The sequence below is a fragment of the Carassius gibelio genome, chromosome B3 (assembly GCF_023724105.1).
Source record: "Carassius gibelio isolate Cgi1373 ecotype wild population from Czech Republic chromosome B3, carGib1.2-hapl.c, whole genome shotgun sequence".
In the NCBI taxonomy this organism is placed as follows: Eukaryota; Metazoa; Chordata; class Actinopteri; order Cypriniformes; family Cyprinidae; genus Carassius; species Carassius gibelio.
This window is the reverse complement of record NC_068398.1, coordinates 11805743-11821082: the sequence shown is the minus strand read 5'-3', so window position 1 is coordinate 11821082 and position 15340 is coordinate 11805743. Positions and strand designations below refer to the sequence as shown.

The 15340-nt window shown below is 35.8% G+C and overlaps 1 protein-coding gene across 2 annotated transcripts; it reads left to right on the top strand.

Annotated features, from left to right (window-relative positions):
• The first annotated feature begins 3009 nt into the window (after positions 1–3009).
• Positions 3010–15221, top strand: LOC127953307 (GATOR complex protein NPRL3). 2 transcript variants are annotated; one of them, XM_052552441.1, is made up of 15 exons: positions 3010–3091; positions 3505–3713; positions 4270–4339; positions 5528–5566; positions 6363–6495; positions 7852–7926; positions 10050–10203; positions 10290–10371; positions 11168–11305; positions 11667–11823; positions 12583–12689; positions 12855–12984; positions 13601–13790; positions 13883–14075; positions 14850–15221. In XM_052552441.1, the coding sequence occupies exons 2-15, from the start codon at positions 3518–3520 to the stop codon at positions 15013–15015; spliced, it is 1830 nt and encodes a 609-aa protein (XP_052408401.1). In that variant the 5' UTR covers positions 3010–3091; positions 3505–3517; the 3' UTR covers positions 15016–15221. The 2 variants fall into 2 exon arrangements, with proteins under 2 accessions (XP_052408401.1, XP_052408403.1); XM_052552443.1 differs by lacking the exon at positions 5528–5566 and having other exon boundaries at positions 3035–3713.
• Positions 15222–15340: the final 119 nt, after the last annotated feature.

Genomic DNA, 15340 nt, shown 5'->3' with positions numbered 1-15340 from the left:
GATGGGATTTTGAGTCTTTTCATTTACAGTATTTTTTCATTTATCTTTTCATTTGTCATCATTTTCAATATAGGAAAGTTTCTTCCTTTAGTTTCACTTTCATATTTTACCACTAGAGGGCGCACATCTGTAATCTTACTGAAACCTATACTCCTTTCCTTGAAGACACTGAGCCATATACAGTCATGGCCAAAAGTTTTGGCAGTGACATACATTTATGTAAAGTTTGCTGCTTCAGTATTTTTAGATTATGTTTCCACGTTTCTATGGTATACTTAAAAACAATGACAAGCATGTCATATTTTTTTAAAGGCTTTTATTGGCAAAAAATATATATAATGAGTCAATATTTACAGCGTTGACCTTGTACTTCATCACCTTTGCAGTTCGCTCTGGTATGCTGGATTTTAGCTTGTGAGCCAAATCCTGACTGATGGAGATCCATTTTTGTCTTATTAGTTCACAGAGATGATCACAATTTGTGGGCTTCTGCTCGTCCACTCCTGCCTTTTGAGGACTGATCACAGGTTCTCTGTGGGATTGAGATCCGAGGAGTTGTCTGGCCACGGATCCAAAATTTCAATATAATTATCTTTGAGCCAATTCTTTATCAATCTTGCTTTGTGGCATGATGCACGGATCGTTGGAAGAAGTCACTCTTGCAGGACATTCCATTCTTTATTTCTGACAGTGTTTTTGGGCAGAATTATGAGAGAGTCCACTCCCTTGGTTGAAAAACAACCCCACACATGGATGGTTTCAGGATGCTTCACTGTTGGCTCAACAAAAAGAATCATGGATGTGTTCACCTTGTCTTCTCCAAACCGTTGATTTTCCAGATGTCCCAAACAGTCGGAAGGGAGCTTCAGAGAAAATAACTTTGGCACCAGTCCTCTGCTGTCCAGTCCTTGTACTTCCTGCAGTATTTCAATCTGTCCATGACAGTTTTCTTAAAGAGAAGTGGTGTCTTTGCTGCCCTTCTTGACACCAGGCTGTTGTCCAAAAGTCTTGGCCTCACTGTGCGTGCAGATGCTCACACGCAAACCTGCTGCCCTTCCTGATCAAGATGAGATGTTGTGTGCGTTCATGCAGAAAAGAAAGTTATTTTGCATTCTCTAGCAGAAACATGCGTGTTCATAATGATGATGTTATTGTGATGATGTTATGTTAATCTTGTAAGCCCATATTTGCACGGTAATATTTTATTTGTTAATCTGCGTTGGGAAGCTAACATACTAGTTTCACGTGCAATAGTGCAGTTGCTATTTTAACATCTTGATCTGTTAGCCATTTTAAGATAATTTGAGATGCTACACTATCATAATTGTTAATTTGTAAGTGATTTTCAGACCACTGATGATTATTTATCTTTTTATGTTCAGAATGTAAATATTTAACATCTGTAGTAAGTTAATAGAAAGACTGTAATAGCTAATTTCCACAAATTTCCTCTATTTCAGACCACACATACACACCACAAATACTCAATACCTTTTGCCTTTATACCTTAATGCTCACCATCGTGGTTTGTATTAACCCAACTCATTAAAGCTTTCTTGGATGTGACTCTCTGAGCCCTGTACTCTCTTACCGGAGTCACCAGATTTCAAAGGTCCATCAGAATAATCCAGAGGTTCCACCTCTACATTCAGCATTAGCAGTGGTTGCAGACTTGGAGATATGCAGATATATGTGCATTATATAGACATTATTAGACTACAAGGATGGATCTGGATTTCAGAGTTCTGGCACATTAGGTAATGGCAAATTAAAGATATAAGGAAACTTTTGTGTCCCTCTCCTTTAATTCAGATTTCTTGATACATCTTTATTGTGTTTTATGTCCATATTTTGAGAGTTTTCCTGTTATTTAGCATTAAAGAACTGATTCAAATTGAGTGGAGAGTAAAAGTGCATAAGTGTACACACAATATTATATACAAGGGGATATTTTAATTATATAAATCTGCAAACATGCAGATAAGACAACAATGGATTGTCTAAATTCAAACATGGGATGACTGAATAGTCAGTGATTTTACCAAGAATTCTGCATAAATTTTTCAAAATTTGATCTAATCTTCAGTTTAAGTCACAGCAGCATGTGTCGCCTCAGCTCATAGTTCAACAGGAACAGAGGAGTTATTAGGGTTTGTTAGAATGGACAGTGAGCCAGATGCTGCAAGCTGATCCAGAATCAGTTCCCTTAATAACAGTTTTAGTCCACTGGGTTTGGATTGCTGCAAAAAATGGGTTATCCTCAAGTCCCCAAGAGGGTAAAATATGATTAAAAATAGTAAATTATGTTTATCACGAAAGGCTAACAATGCGAACAGGTTTTCTGTTATGAGTAAGTTTAGGGTTAGGGCTGGGTTAGCGGATAGAAAATATTATATTGTTTGCTCAGTATAAAAGTAATAGAAGATTTTGGAAAGTCTCCACAATTCACAGATACATGTGTGTGTGTGTGTGTGTGTGTGTGTGTGCGTGTACTTGGATGGGAGCACCAATTCCGAGTATGGTTTAATTACCATACTTGTCAGATGTCACGACTTTTACTTTCATTTCATAATTATAATTGTATTTATTTGTTTATTTATTAAAAATGCACGTAGGCTACCAGAGGAAAATTTTTCTCATTTTGTAAGTTTATTTATCTATTTATTTTACCCCTGAATTTAAGTGGCTCATTTAGGCTATTTTATAGCTACCATTTCATGTTTCCTAAAATCCACACATTTAGGCTACATCATCTCACTTGTACAGGGTTGATCAAATCTTAGAAGTATAAAGTGAGCGGCATAAGACAGTAGGCTACATCATGATTAAAGGGTAAATTAGAAAAGACAATGCAACTAATATAACTAAATTAGGCTATATTTATTTTTTACCTTTTTCAACTTGTCAGTTAATAAAAATGTAAACATCGGAAGTGCTTCAAGCAGAAAAAAGTTTAAAACGTGTAAAACAAACATTAATTCATTAAATACGATAGGGATATAGGCGGAACCTTTGCATCCAGTCATCTGTATTTGCACGGCGCACCTTGTGCAACACCAAACACTGATCTACTGTAATGCTGTGTGTTTCAGTTAAGTATAACATTTATCAAGCTTTCATTGATAAACTTACCTGTTAGATTAGTTTCATATATTCACATGGCTCCAGGAGGTGACTGATGGATAAAATATTTTGATTTTGTGACTGATTTGCGTTCATTTGGTTTTGGCTAGCGAGCAGGTCATGAGCAATTTGTCATGCTGCTATTACCTCAATTTCAGGTCAATTGTGTTAGTTTTCCATGTTATTTGAGATGCATTTGAACAAATGCACCGAATGTTTTATACACTTTCAGTTAAATTATCATGCAGTGCCAGCATTTAGTTGTCCACACTTGTCCAAAACTGTAAAGTAAATACTACATTGCACGTTTTTAGCTCCAGCTGTAAACTGAGTTCGCTTGAGATTATACTTAAGAGATATATACTTATAATATTACTTAAGAAAACGCATCAGGATGTACAAGCAGTGGTCTGAAGATATAAATGCAGATGCTGAGCTGATGTGGAAACAGTCTGAATCCAGCCTGCAGCCAAATGGAGAAAAGACAAGTCCCATAAGTGTTATACTAGTGAGCTCTGGCAGTAGAGGAAATAAACTGCTCTTCCGATACCCGTTTCAGAGGGTATCTGAAAACACTTCATCAGCAACGTGTAAGTGTTCCTGCTTCCTCTTCTTCTGCATGTAATGCTGCCCTCTGTACTGGAGACTGTAGATGATATTTACGTTGTGTATGTGACCATGGACCACAAAATATAAGGGTTCATTTTTAAATAAGCATTCCTTGGAAGTATAGTTTTTTAGGATAGGACAATATTTGCCTGAGATACAACTAATCTAAATCTAAATATTGAAAAAGTTCAAATCCAAATGAAGTTTTTAGCAATGCATATTACTAATCAAAATGTACGTTTTGATATATTTACGGTAGGAAATTTACAAAATATCTTCATGGAACAAGATCTTTACTTAATATCCTAGTGATTTTTAGCATAAAAGAAAAATTAATAATTTTGACCCATATAGTGTATTGTTCATTATTGCTACAAATATATCCTTGCTACTTAAGAGTGCTTTTGGGCTCCAGGGTCACACATTTGAGTATCAATCAGACACGTTCACACTGCTATAACACACTCAGTCATATCACTTTACACTATACATATAAAGAATTGTCCTTTTCAAGGTGTGTATTCTCTTTCATCAAAGCAAAACAGCGGAGTCCGTATGTCTTGAATACCTCAGGTGACTCTATAGAGGACCAGGATGGTGATTCAAGGTATTATGCAAAGACCAGAATTAAGGGTTTATTTTTCCTTTTCTAAGTTCCTTTATAACTATGCATGTTGTTGTAAAATAATACTAGAGTTGTGTTTTCATTTCATTCTGCATTTTCTGCATGCAGTAATCCCTGGTGGCATGTTAAGAGATCACCTGTGCCACCATTTGTTCTTCATGTTCTTTTGTGTCATATGTTTTTGTGATGGTTGATTTTAGATTGCTTTCTGGATATTATAGATGGTCATTAGTGAGTACTTAAAGGAATAGCTCAAGCACAAATGTAAATGTGCTCACCCTCTGGCCAGGCTAGATGAGTTTGTTTCTTCATCAGAACATGTAGCATTACATCACTCACTCACCTCTGCAGTGAATGGGTGCCGTCAGAATGATAGTCCGAACAGCAGATAGAAACTTCACAAAAATCCACAAGATTCCAGTCCCTCGATTAATGTCTTGTGAAGTGAAATGCTGTGTCTTTGTAATAGGCAAATCCATCATTAAGGTGGTTTAACTTTAAACCGTTGCTTCCAAACCATTGATTCATAATATTTCTTTCTCCAGTAAAACACAACCAACAACAACAACAAAAATATTTTGAATCAGTAGATAAATATGCACCAATCGAAAACATTTACAAGCAAAAACAGTGCAAAACAGATGCCTTGATGGATTTGTGAAGTGAAAAACTGCACGTTTGTGATAAACAAGACATTTACTGATGGCCTGGAGTCATGTGGATTATTGTGGTTTTTATGAGCTATTTGGACTCTCATTCTGACGGCACCCATTCACTGCAAAGGATCCAATGGTGAGCATTTGTTGCAAAGTAAATTGTTTCCATATCCGTTTTAAAGAAGACACAACCCATCTACATCTTGGATGGTCTTGGGTGAGTGGATATTCAGCAAATGTTCATTTTCGGGTGAACTATTCCTTTAAGAAACACAATATTTGATCCAGAAGAGAACTTAGTTAAAAGTAGATAACAATTCAAAGTTTAAAATGCAAAAATTAAAAAAAAAGTTATCACAATTTTTTTGAAGAAAAAAAACTTGCTGTCCTGGTTGACCAATCTTAAAATTTGGTTTGTTTTTGTCACCCTTATGTCATGCATCCTGCCGACTTGTCTGCTGCATTTTTCCTTTTTTTTCTTCTTCCTTTCTTTATGGCCCTATTCCCATTTCAGTGAACAAACTCCACTAACTGATGAACAGTTGGTAGAAGGGTAAGATTGAACCACCATTCTGAACCACCTCTCCTTTCTCCAGAGCACCCCACCTTTGTTCACACTTTCTCCCTTATAATTTGTCTGGCATATTATGTATATTTCTAGATCACATATGTATGCATTCAATGGCAAATGTAATCTGGGAAATTGTGAGTAATTGTGTGTTATTTACTATTTATGTAATCTAAGCTCATAGTATCAACTTGGGTCGCAGTAAGATATCTGAAAAAAGTTGCAATGTTATAATTTTGTTTTAAAAGACATTATCCCATAATAATAAATCATGTGGGTTAATCTTGCAATCTAGAAATGTCATTCAGCCAAAAGTTGTATAGGTGGTGGGCCTGCATTAATGCAATGTTCATGAACTCAGTACACTTAAAGACCTGTCTTCCTTTCATTTTTCTTCCTCACAAGAAAGTGATTAAATGTATAAATCAGACCAATTCATTTTGGCATTCTTGGGGTTTAATCCTCTCTATGAAGCCTTGTCTGAATGGATGAACTATAAACAGGGCTCTGCAAGATTGATTTAGTCACCAAACATTCACACAGTTTAGAGGTTAGTGGTGTATTTAGATCAGGAAAAAGAGTCCAGATCACCAAATCACTTGTCCAATCATCCTTCCCTTGTGAATCCCCTAGAAATATAGCTCAGACTGTGTAATTCTCAGTGCTGAGTAGATTAGAGCTTGAAAGCCAATCGGACCCTCCACTTTAATTGCACTGATTTTAGTCGCACTTGTTCTGATCACTGTCCTTTATTCTTCTTTCTACTCCTCTCCTTTTAAAGGTTTTCTGATGTTATTCTCGCCACCATCCTGGCCACCAAGTCTGATATGTGCGGCAAGAAGTTTGAGCTAAAAATAGACAATGTGCGCTTCGTCGGACATCCAACCTTATTACAGCCTCCACATACAATTCAGGTGAGACGAGCTAAATCTCTATATGAAAGATTTCAGGCCAGTTATTAAAAGACATAGGATATCATTCAAAAGTTTGGGGTCTCTTAAGATTTTGCAATTTGATTAAAAATACAGTAAAGTTGTGGAATAATATTACAATTTAAAATGAGTCTTTTGTATTTTATTTTGTTTTAAAATGCCATTTATTCCTGTGTCGCAAAGCTGTATTTTCAGCATCATTGCTCCAGTCTTCAGTGACACATGATCCTTCAGAAATCATTCTAATATGCTGATCAAGAAACATTTATTATTATTATCATCGATGTTGAAAAGAGTTGTGCTGCTAATATTTCTCTGGAAACCAAAGTAGAAAGTGCTACAGAAGAGGATTTATTTGAAAAATAATGTTTTGTAACATTATACATGTCTTGACCGGCACTTTTGCTCAATGTGCATCCTTGCAAATAAAAGTATTAATTATTTCTTCAAAATAAAATTACGAATAAATACAAACAGGTGCATCTCAATGAATTTGAATGTCATGGAAAAGTTTATTTTTTTCAGTAATTCAACTCAAATTGTAAAACTTGTGTATTAAATAAATGTAATGCACACAGACTGAAGTAGTTTAAGTCTTTCGTTCTTTTAATTGTTAAATAATAACATAATAAATAAAAACATGCTGACCGCAAACCTTTGAATGTTATATTGCTGTTATTATATTTCATAGTCTGAGAGTGAAGGAAATTATTTTGAACTGTGCAGTTTAGTAACCATTTATTCTTCACATAAACATCTCATGTTTAAGTCATCAGGAAACTATGTGTGGTGTATGAATGCACCGGTGACTAGCATGAACACAGGCTAAGAGCTCCACCTTCTGTTTGACAGAAAATATATGTTAGGAGGAGTCCACTGTAGAAAGAAGTGCTTCTCCTGCAAACAAACACTTTGCATTTGTTGAACACAAATTTGAGCATAATTTAACAGCTAAGATTCATAATAAATAAATTCAAGCTACAAGTAAATTCAGTATTGATTCTGATTATTAAAAGATCACTTTGTCTGTTATCTATGCTGCGTCATAAATTGCATCAGTTACACTAACTTGCACACATGCACAGTGAAGGTATAATCTACATACACATACTTAAAAGTTCACATTTATTTCTCAAATGTAAAAAATAATTAGTAGTTTCTTAAAAGACTACTGAACTACAGTACTCTTTATGCAACATTCAGTTAACGTACTGTTACGATGCAACGCTTAAAGGGAAAAAAAAACATTATTTATCATTGCTCATTTCTCCTTGAAATATAAGCTTAATAATAAAATGAGCTTAATGTAAATCCGTTTATTAATTGTTATTTCACCAGGTCTCCAAAACTGACCCCTCGCCCAAAAGAGATCTGCCCACCATGATCCTGTTCAGTGTCGTTTTTGCATTAAGGGTAAGAAAACAATACATTTAAACTCTTGAACACAAATCTATTAAGACTTTTCTATGTGAAAAGTTTAGAAATTAATATACTATAATGAATTCAAGTGAAACATTTTTTTTGACAAAAGTATTGAGACACCTAAAAAGGTGTGACTGTCATGACATTAGATATAGAAAATATCAAACCAAGTTATTTTAAAGAAAGCGCACAAGCACAAATTTCAAGCACAAGTTTGTTATGCAGTAAGTTACATAGAATAAAACAACATGTTGTGTTTTTTTCGTTAAAATGCATTGCATTTGGTTAGATATTTTATATATTTCATATAAATATGATAAACATAATAATCACACATTTTAAGTTAATTTTAATATTTTTGTTGCCCACTGTATTTTAAACAGTGATGTGCAAAATAGTTCAATTTAAATTCATGATAGGATGATTGCTCATGATTTTTTTATATACTGAAATAAAAATATATGCATTTGAATGTATAAACTGACATTTTTGTCAGTTTAAAAGTTTGTCATTTAATATACTATCATGAAATGCAACAAAAATATTAAAATAAACTTAAAATATGATTATCATGACATTAAATATATAAAATATCTCACCAAATGCAATGCATTTTAACGAAATACACAATCACACATATGCAGTATAAACCAACAGTCCTTTGTTCTAAATTAAGGTGCAAGATGTACAGTATCTGAAGACTTTCATTATTAGGTTTGATCACGGTTTGACTCACATTGCAATAAAATGTATACTATTAGAATATTGACCTCATTGTCTAAGTACTTGGTGGAGGCACTGTATAGTGAATCAGCTGTTTGTGAAGCTGTCTGAGGTCAAGTGTTTAGTTCTGGCTTCTCAGAAAGGGTGTGGGTTGTGATAAACCTCCAGAGTGCTGTCTATCAGGCAGACTGACAGGGAGGCGGGACTCTGTTCCCTGCACAATCAGACTGCACACGACCAGACCCACCCCTGAGCAACCATGACTCGACACGGCAGAGGCCTGAGGCACAGCTCCAGCTGCAGAAAACGCAAACTCACACTCCTATCAGTTCTCCAGCATGCCCACTCCCTCTGTCACTGTGCCCACCATTAATCTGCAAATTTACCATCTGATTCAAGAGAATATTCAATAAAATATTAGGTTGTACTTTATGCCCCCTCTTAAATATACACATTATGACTAGTAGTAATGCATTATACCCTTTAATAACCTGTTTTAATGCATTAAACAGAAAGGTTTCTAAGTGTTACCAATCTGTTTTAATACAGATATTGTTTATCATAGAAGGGGTGTGTATTCAAGTCATGAGTTACTGCATTTTTAATTTTGAAATAAATGAATAGACATAGACAAAAAGTTGCATGACTTCCATGACCGACTCATCAAATACTTAGAGAATATACATTTTTGATTTTTCAGTAACTTGTGGAATAATGCATGTAACTCTGAAAGACACTTTTAACTGAATAGCTTATTGTATTGTTAATTAGGTTAGATTATACTCTTTATTTGATTATATAAATGTCAGATTATAATAGTTCTTTGATATGTTTAATAAAGATTAATTTACATAAATATTTAATAATCATGTAACTGTGGCGCTTTGCACATGCACGATGGATCCATGTCTGAAAATAAAATTTCAGGCATTGTGAAGTCAAACAAGACAAACAAGTTAGAAGCAAAAAAACAAAGAACTTTATTCTATTTTATTGTCAGAGACAAAGAACTGTGTCCAGGAAAGGGAAATACAAATAGTACATTAAGCAATGAGCTTGAGTTAGAATTTGAAATTGTATTTTTTACATATTTATATTTATTTATTTATTTATGTATCCCTCTTTAGAAGAGTATGCTGAACTTCATAATGTTTCATATTTTTAAAGAGTCCGTTTTCATTATGATTTCAGGACAGTTTGAAATGTTTTACTGTAAGTCCCCGCGAAATATCAAAATTAGTGTACATACAAATTAAAACATGGTTATCATAGAAGAGGTGTATGCATCAATCATTGCATTTTTAATGATGTTTAATGAATTAATAGTTAAGAGCAATAAATGATCAGCTGAACAATAACCATCTTCCATCTGGATTTTCTGCCGTCTACAGGCCAATGCAGACGCCTCGGTCATCAACTGCATGCATAACCTGTCCCGTCGCATCGCCATCGCCCTGCAGCACGAGGAGCGCAGGTGTCAGTACCTCACCAGAGAGGCCAAGCTCATGCTGGCAGTGCAGGACGAGGTCACCACCATGACCGAGAGTGAGACATCTCTAGTGTTTGTCCTGCACTCACAGTTACTGAAGGTGCTGCGTCATTTTCACCGCGCTGTTTACCTGTCATTACAGCGGACAGCACTCCACAGTCGCCGTTTCGCCAAATCCTTCCCAAGTGTAAATTAGCAAGAGACCTAAAAGAGGCTTATGACAGGTGAGTTGGTTTATATTGAACAACATTTACCCAAACACTCCTGTCATCTAGTCGGTTAGTTAGAGCTGTAATGGTTTTGAAGGATTGTGTGAGGTTTACCAAAAAAAAAAACAATGTCTAAAACAATAATTAGATGATATTTTGCTGAAGATCTTTTGGTGTTTGTACCTTAGCTGGTTTAGCTTTTCATATTCTTCATATTGTGTGTGGTGGTCAGTTCACTGCAGTGATAAATATGAACTTTTTCATTAGTCAGTATTTGCCACATAAATGATTTTCAGGGGCAGCTTTAATTTTTTTTTTTCCTTACCTTGTTAGATGTGTGCATCATCTTTCATATTAAATTCTTACAATTAATTAATCAATTCTATTAGAATAGTAAGACATTGTAGGCTATTACCAAGCAAATCAAATTCACACTTAGAATTCCATTCAGGAATTAAACACCACACTGTTTTTTTCAGAGATGCTCAACCGTTTTGAAAGTTATATTTTTGTTCGTTTTTGCATGGTGAGTGATAATTCCAGCTTCCACATCATTAAAACAACAATTATGATGTTATTGAAAGATATTGCACTCCCTTATGTCCTGTTCAGGCTAAATCATGCATCATGTTATGTTTGATTGCAGTCGTGTTTCAGGATTGTTATTGATGCTTGAACTTAAATCGTTGAGCATGAAACTCATAAACCTAAATATGTTGCTGACAAACAGCTATTTGCTTTTGTTCATGATCTGCACTAAAAGAAAAGCTCTTGTCATTTTTGTCGTGATGATATTGTGTATTGTTTTCAGCCTCTGCACAACTGGAGTTGTCCGGCTTCACGTTAATAACTGGCTTGAGGTCAGTTTCTGCCTGCCACACAAAATCCACCATGTGGGAGGGAAACACATCCCACCAGAAGCTCTTGAGCGCAGCCTAAAGGCCATTCGGTGAGTTACAGTTTATGTTCAGTTTATTTATCAAGCTGCAATTCAGCAAATTGCATCCAGTTGTTTTCTGGAAAATGGAAATGGCTAATTTGCTTCTTCCAATACTCTTTAGTTTGATCACACTGAACTATGGCATGCAATACACCTCATTTTTTGGCAAAAATAGTAGTAGGTTATCCATGTATTCTTAGTGCACAGTATGAAGATTTACTCCAGCAAGTGAGTATTAAAATATTGTGACCAGTAAGGTTATATGAAATTCTGAACACGGCCTTAGTCTCTTCTGCATGATCAAGTGCACTTGCTATTAAGACCTGAGTGTGATTTGAACTGCTGTGTTGTGATGCTGTGCCCCCTGCAGGCCGTATCACGCACTGCTGCTGCTGGACAACGAGAAGGCCTTGCTAGCTCAGCTCCCTCTGGACTGCTCTCCTGCTCTAGTGCGGCTCATCAAAACCTGCTCAGCCGTCAAGAACCTGCAGCAGCTGGCCCAGGACACTGACCTGGCTCTCCTGCAGGTCAAACAGCCTTGTCCTCCTCCATGTCTGACGTATTGAAATGTTCCAATGGTTTGACAAAAAGGAGCTGCAGGTTTACTCTTGGTGAAAAACTGATGCTGGGTTAGAGAGTAAAATGGAAAGTTACACTATCAGTCACTGAGTTGTTTTGTTGTTGTTGTAATAAGTCTTATACTGCCACCTAGTGGACAGACAACGCAAAACAGTTATGTTGTGATAACGTTATGTCTAATGTTTTGGATACAGATCGATTATTTTTAATCTAAAAAATGAATTCATTCAAAAGTGAAAAAGTGATTGTCAACCTTTATGACTCAGAGGCTCTGTATTGTTCACAATATTAATAAGCCTGGAACTCCTGTTTGTGAACAAATGAATGATTTGAATTTACTTTTCGTTATTCGTGGTTTACTGGATTACAATTAATACTATGAATTTTTAAGAACAATTTCTACCTGATAAAATATTTTAGGGCCTGGCATAACCCAAAAAGTGTCAAATCATTATAAAAATGCACATGCAGTTAAAAAAAAAAATTATAATAGTGAGGTTTTTAAGAATGCGATAATATTGGTTCTTAAAGAAAAATGAAATAATTGTTGAGAGGTTGAATTCAAATAAATATATATATATATATATATATATTTAGTTGTTTTCACTTATTTTAAATCTTGTTGTGTCTTGAGTCCCCTTGGAGGTTTGCTCGGGTCCCTAGTTGTGGAATATTACTGATCTTAAATGTTACATTGCTTCCCACAGGTCTTCCAGATAGCTGCTCATCTGGTATACTGGGGTAAAGCTATCATTATCTATCCTCTCTGTGAGAACAACGTGTATATGCTGTCTCCCCACGCAAACATCTGCATGTAAGTATATTCTTAAAAAACTAAAATAAATGTAAACCTTTAAATTTGCATGTATTGTCTGTTGCACAGACTGTAAAATATTCTCAGTTTTTAACAAAAAAGCTGTAATTCCTTTAAAAATCTCAAGGCAAACATAATTCATTGTTTTGTGTCTCCCTCCCCCAGCTACTCTCCTCTGGCTGAGCAGTTTGCCCTCCAATTTCCCGGTCATGACCTGCCCTCGATGTTAGCAAAGTTCTCACTTCCGGTGTCTCTGTCTGAGTCCAGGAATCCACTGGATGCCCCTGTGCACGAGGTAAGAGTCTAAGGTCATCTTTTCACTATCTATCACAAACATCAGAGAGGAAGTCATTCATTTCCAATGGAAAGAAGTACAGGGGCATTATGAAGTTATGCATGGGGGCATGCAGAATTTAAGATCCAATCTGAGCGTTAATTTTTGCGGCTAAAAATCATATGTGACCATTTGTAATGCATTGTAATCAAAAGTATGAAGAATTATGTATGAAATAATTCTATAAATAAAATTAAAATTAAATTAAATACATTTATGCATTTAGTAGACGCTTTTATCCAAAGCAACTTACAGTGCATTCAAGAATAAAATAATTAAATAAAATAAAAATAATTATGTACATTTATATAAGTATCTAAATAATTATTTAAATAATTGTATAATTATGTTTGCATTTAATAGTCTTAGAAAACCAATTTTTTTTCCTTCAGATATATTTTGCAGATCATTTGTTTTGTGTGGATACATTCATACCATGGTGAAATACGGAGTAATGGATGATTTGCAAACAGTTTGAAACTGTCCGTAGACAGCAAAATGCAACCATGATATGTGAAGGCAGCGAAGTGCAACAATGATATGTGAATGTTAAAAGATGATGTAACTATCTGAGCAGGCCCAGCTCATTCAGATGGTGGTCTGGATGCTGCAGCACCGGCTGCTGTTTCAGCTCCACACGTATGTTTGTCTGCTGGTCCCGCCCATTGAGGAGGAGCCTGGTCTTCAGGAGGAGGAGCCACCCCTAGTCACACGTGTTACAGGCCGGAGTCTGAGCACACCCAGCGCCCTCAGTTTCGGCTCTCCCAGTATGTGACCCAGTCAGCTCCAACTTAGCACTTGAAATATACTCTTATGATCAAATAAAGTCTCAGTAGTTTCTCTGATTTTCCCTCTGCAGCAAGTAGCGATGACATGACCCTCACGAGTCCCAGTATGGATAACTCCAGCGCTGAGCTCCAGACGGGAGGAGACTCCCCTCTCAATAAAAGAATGACCGAAACGCTCCTGGCCAGCCTGACCGAACATGAGCGGCAGACCATCCTCCGTGTCCCAGCAGCGCAGAACCCAGAGGACCTGCGCTTGTTCGCCAGGTGACAGAATGTCTTTTAGAGCTTGTTTTTACAATCTCAAACCTAGTTTTGTACAGAACAGTGAGTAGGTTTACATGCACTAATTTTCATAAATCGTAATGAATTCAGTCCAGCTTTCAGCAGATATTTAGTAAATATTCAGTCTCATCCACTGACCAGGTTTTAAAGGGATAGTTCACCCAAAAACCCAAATCCTGTTATTAATTACTCACACTCATTTCGTTCCAAACCCCTAAGATCTTCGAAAAAACAAACATTCAAGACCCAGAAACATAGTCCATGTGACATCAGTGGTTAAATCACAATTTTATGAGGCTATAAAAAAAAAAAAAAAAAATTACAACTTTATTCATACAGGGTCAAAAAGCTCTCGGATTTCATCAAAAATATCTTAATTTGTGTTACAAAGATGAACTAAGGTCTTAGGGGTTTGAAAGATTTGAGGGCGAGTAATTAATGACAGAATTTTCATTTTTTGGGTGAACTATCACTTTAAGACACGAGACATACAGACAGAATAAACATAAATGAAAGAGACATGCCTAGATTAACATAGGCACGTTCATAAGATGTAAAATGTATCAAAATATAAATGTGACAGCCCTGTGCTTTAGCATTTTTGAAAGTGTTTACATGCTTAATTTCTTTTTCAATAATCCTAATAATCAAAATTTCATTTGGATTGAACTCAGTCAGACTGATCGGGCTTTTCAGTCTGATTATAAACAGATGATTTGGGTGCATGTAAATTAGCATCTTGTTGTCTTTCTTTAGGCTGCTGCATTATTTCAGAGGCCATCATCACTTGGAAGAGATCATGTACAATGAGAACATGCGTCGCTCGCAGCTGAAAACTTTATACGATAAGTTTCGCAGTGTCTTAGTGATAACCAACCACGAGGACCCCATCATCTCTCTGTTCCAGTGTCCACCAGACTAAACTTCAACTTACTGTGAGTCTGACGACGCTGTGACGTGATTGCTCATCAACAGTGGCTTAAATAAGCGAAATGCTGAGATTCACAAGTGGATTACGAAGTGAGACTCACATAATCTATTGTGTATGTAACTGTACTGACCAAAGATTTTTATGTTGTCATGATTTTACCTCATATGCTGTTTATTTTAATAAACAGTTCTGGGGTTGTGATGCGTGATTCATCCTTGGACAGGGAAAAAATTTATCGCTTAAGCAAGCATCTCCTATTTGGAGATCACTTCCTGATGTCATAAATCATCTCCTCAAGCAAACAAGACCCAAAACA

Bases quoted from the DNA above. Each gene is read 5' to 3' on its own strand.
- LOC127953307 (XM_052552441.1), top strand. From the start codon at position 3,518: ATGTACAAGCAGTGGTCTGAAGATATAAATGCAGATGCTGAGCTGATG. The intron at 6,496-7,851 runs GTGAGACGAGCT...TTATTTCACCAG, and splicing joins AGCCTCCACATACAATTCAG to GTCTCCAAAACTGACCCCTC. The intron at 10,204-10,289 runs GTGAGACATCTC...CTGTCATTACAG, and splicing joins GGTCACCACCATGACCGAGA to CGGACAGCACTCCACAGTCG.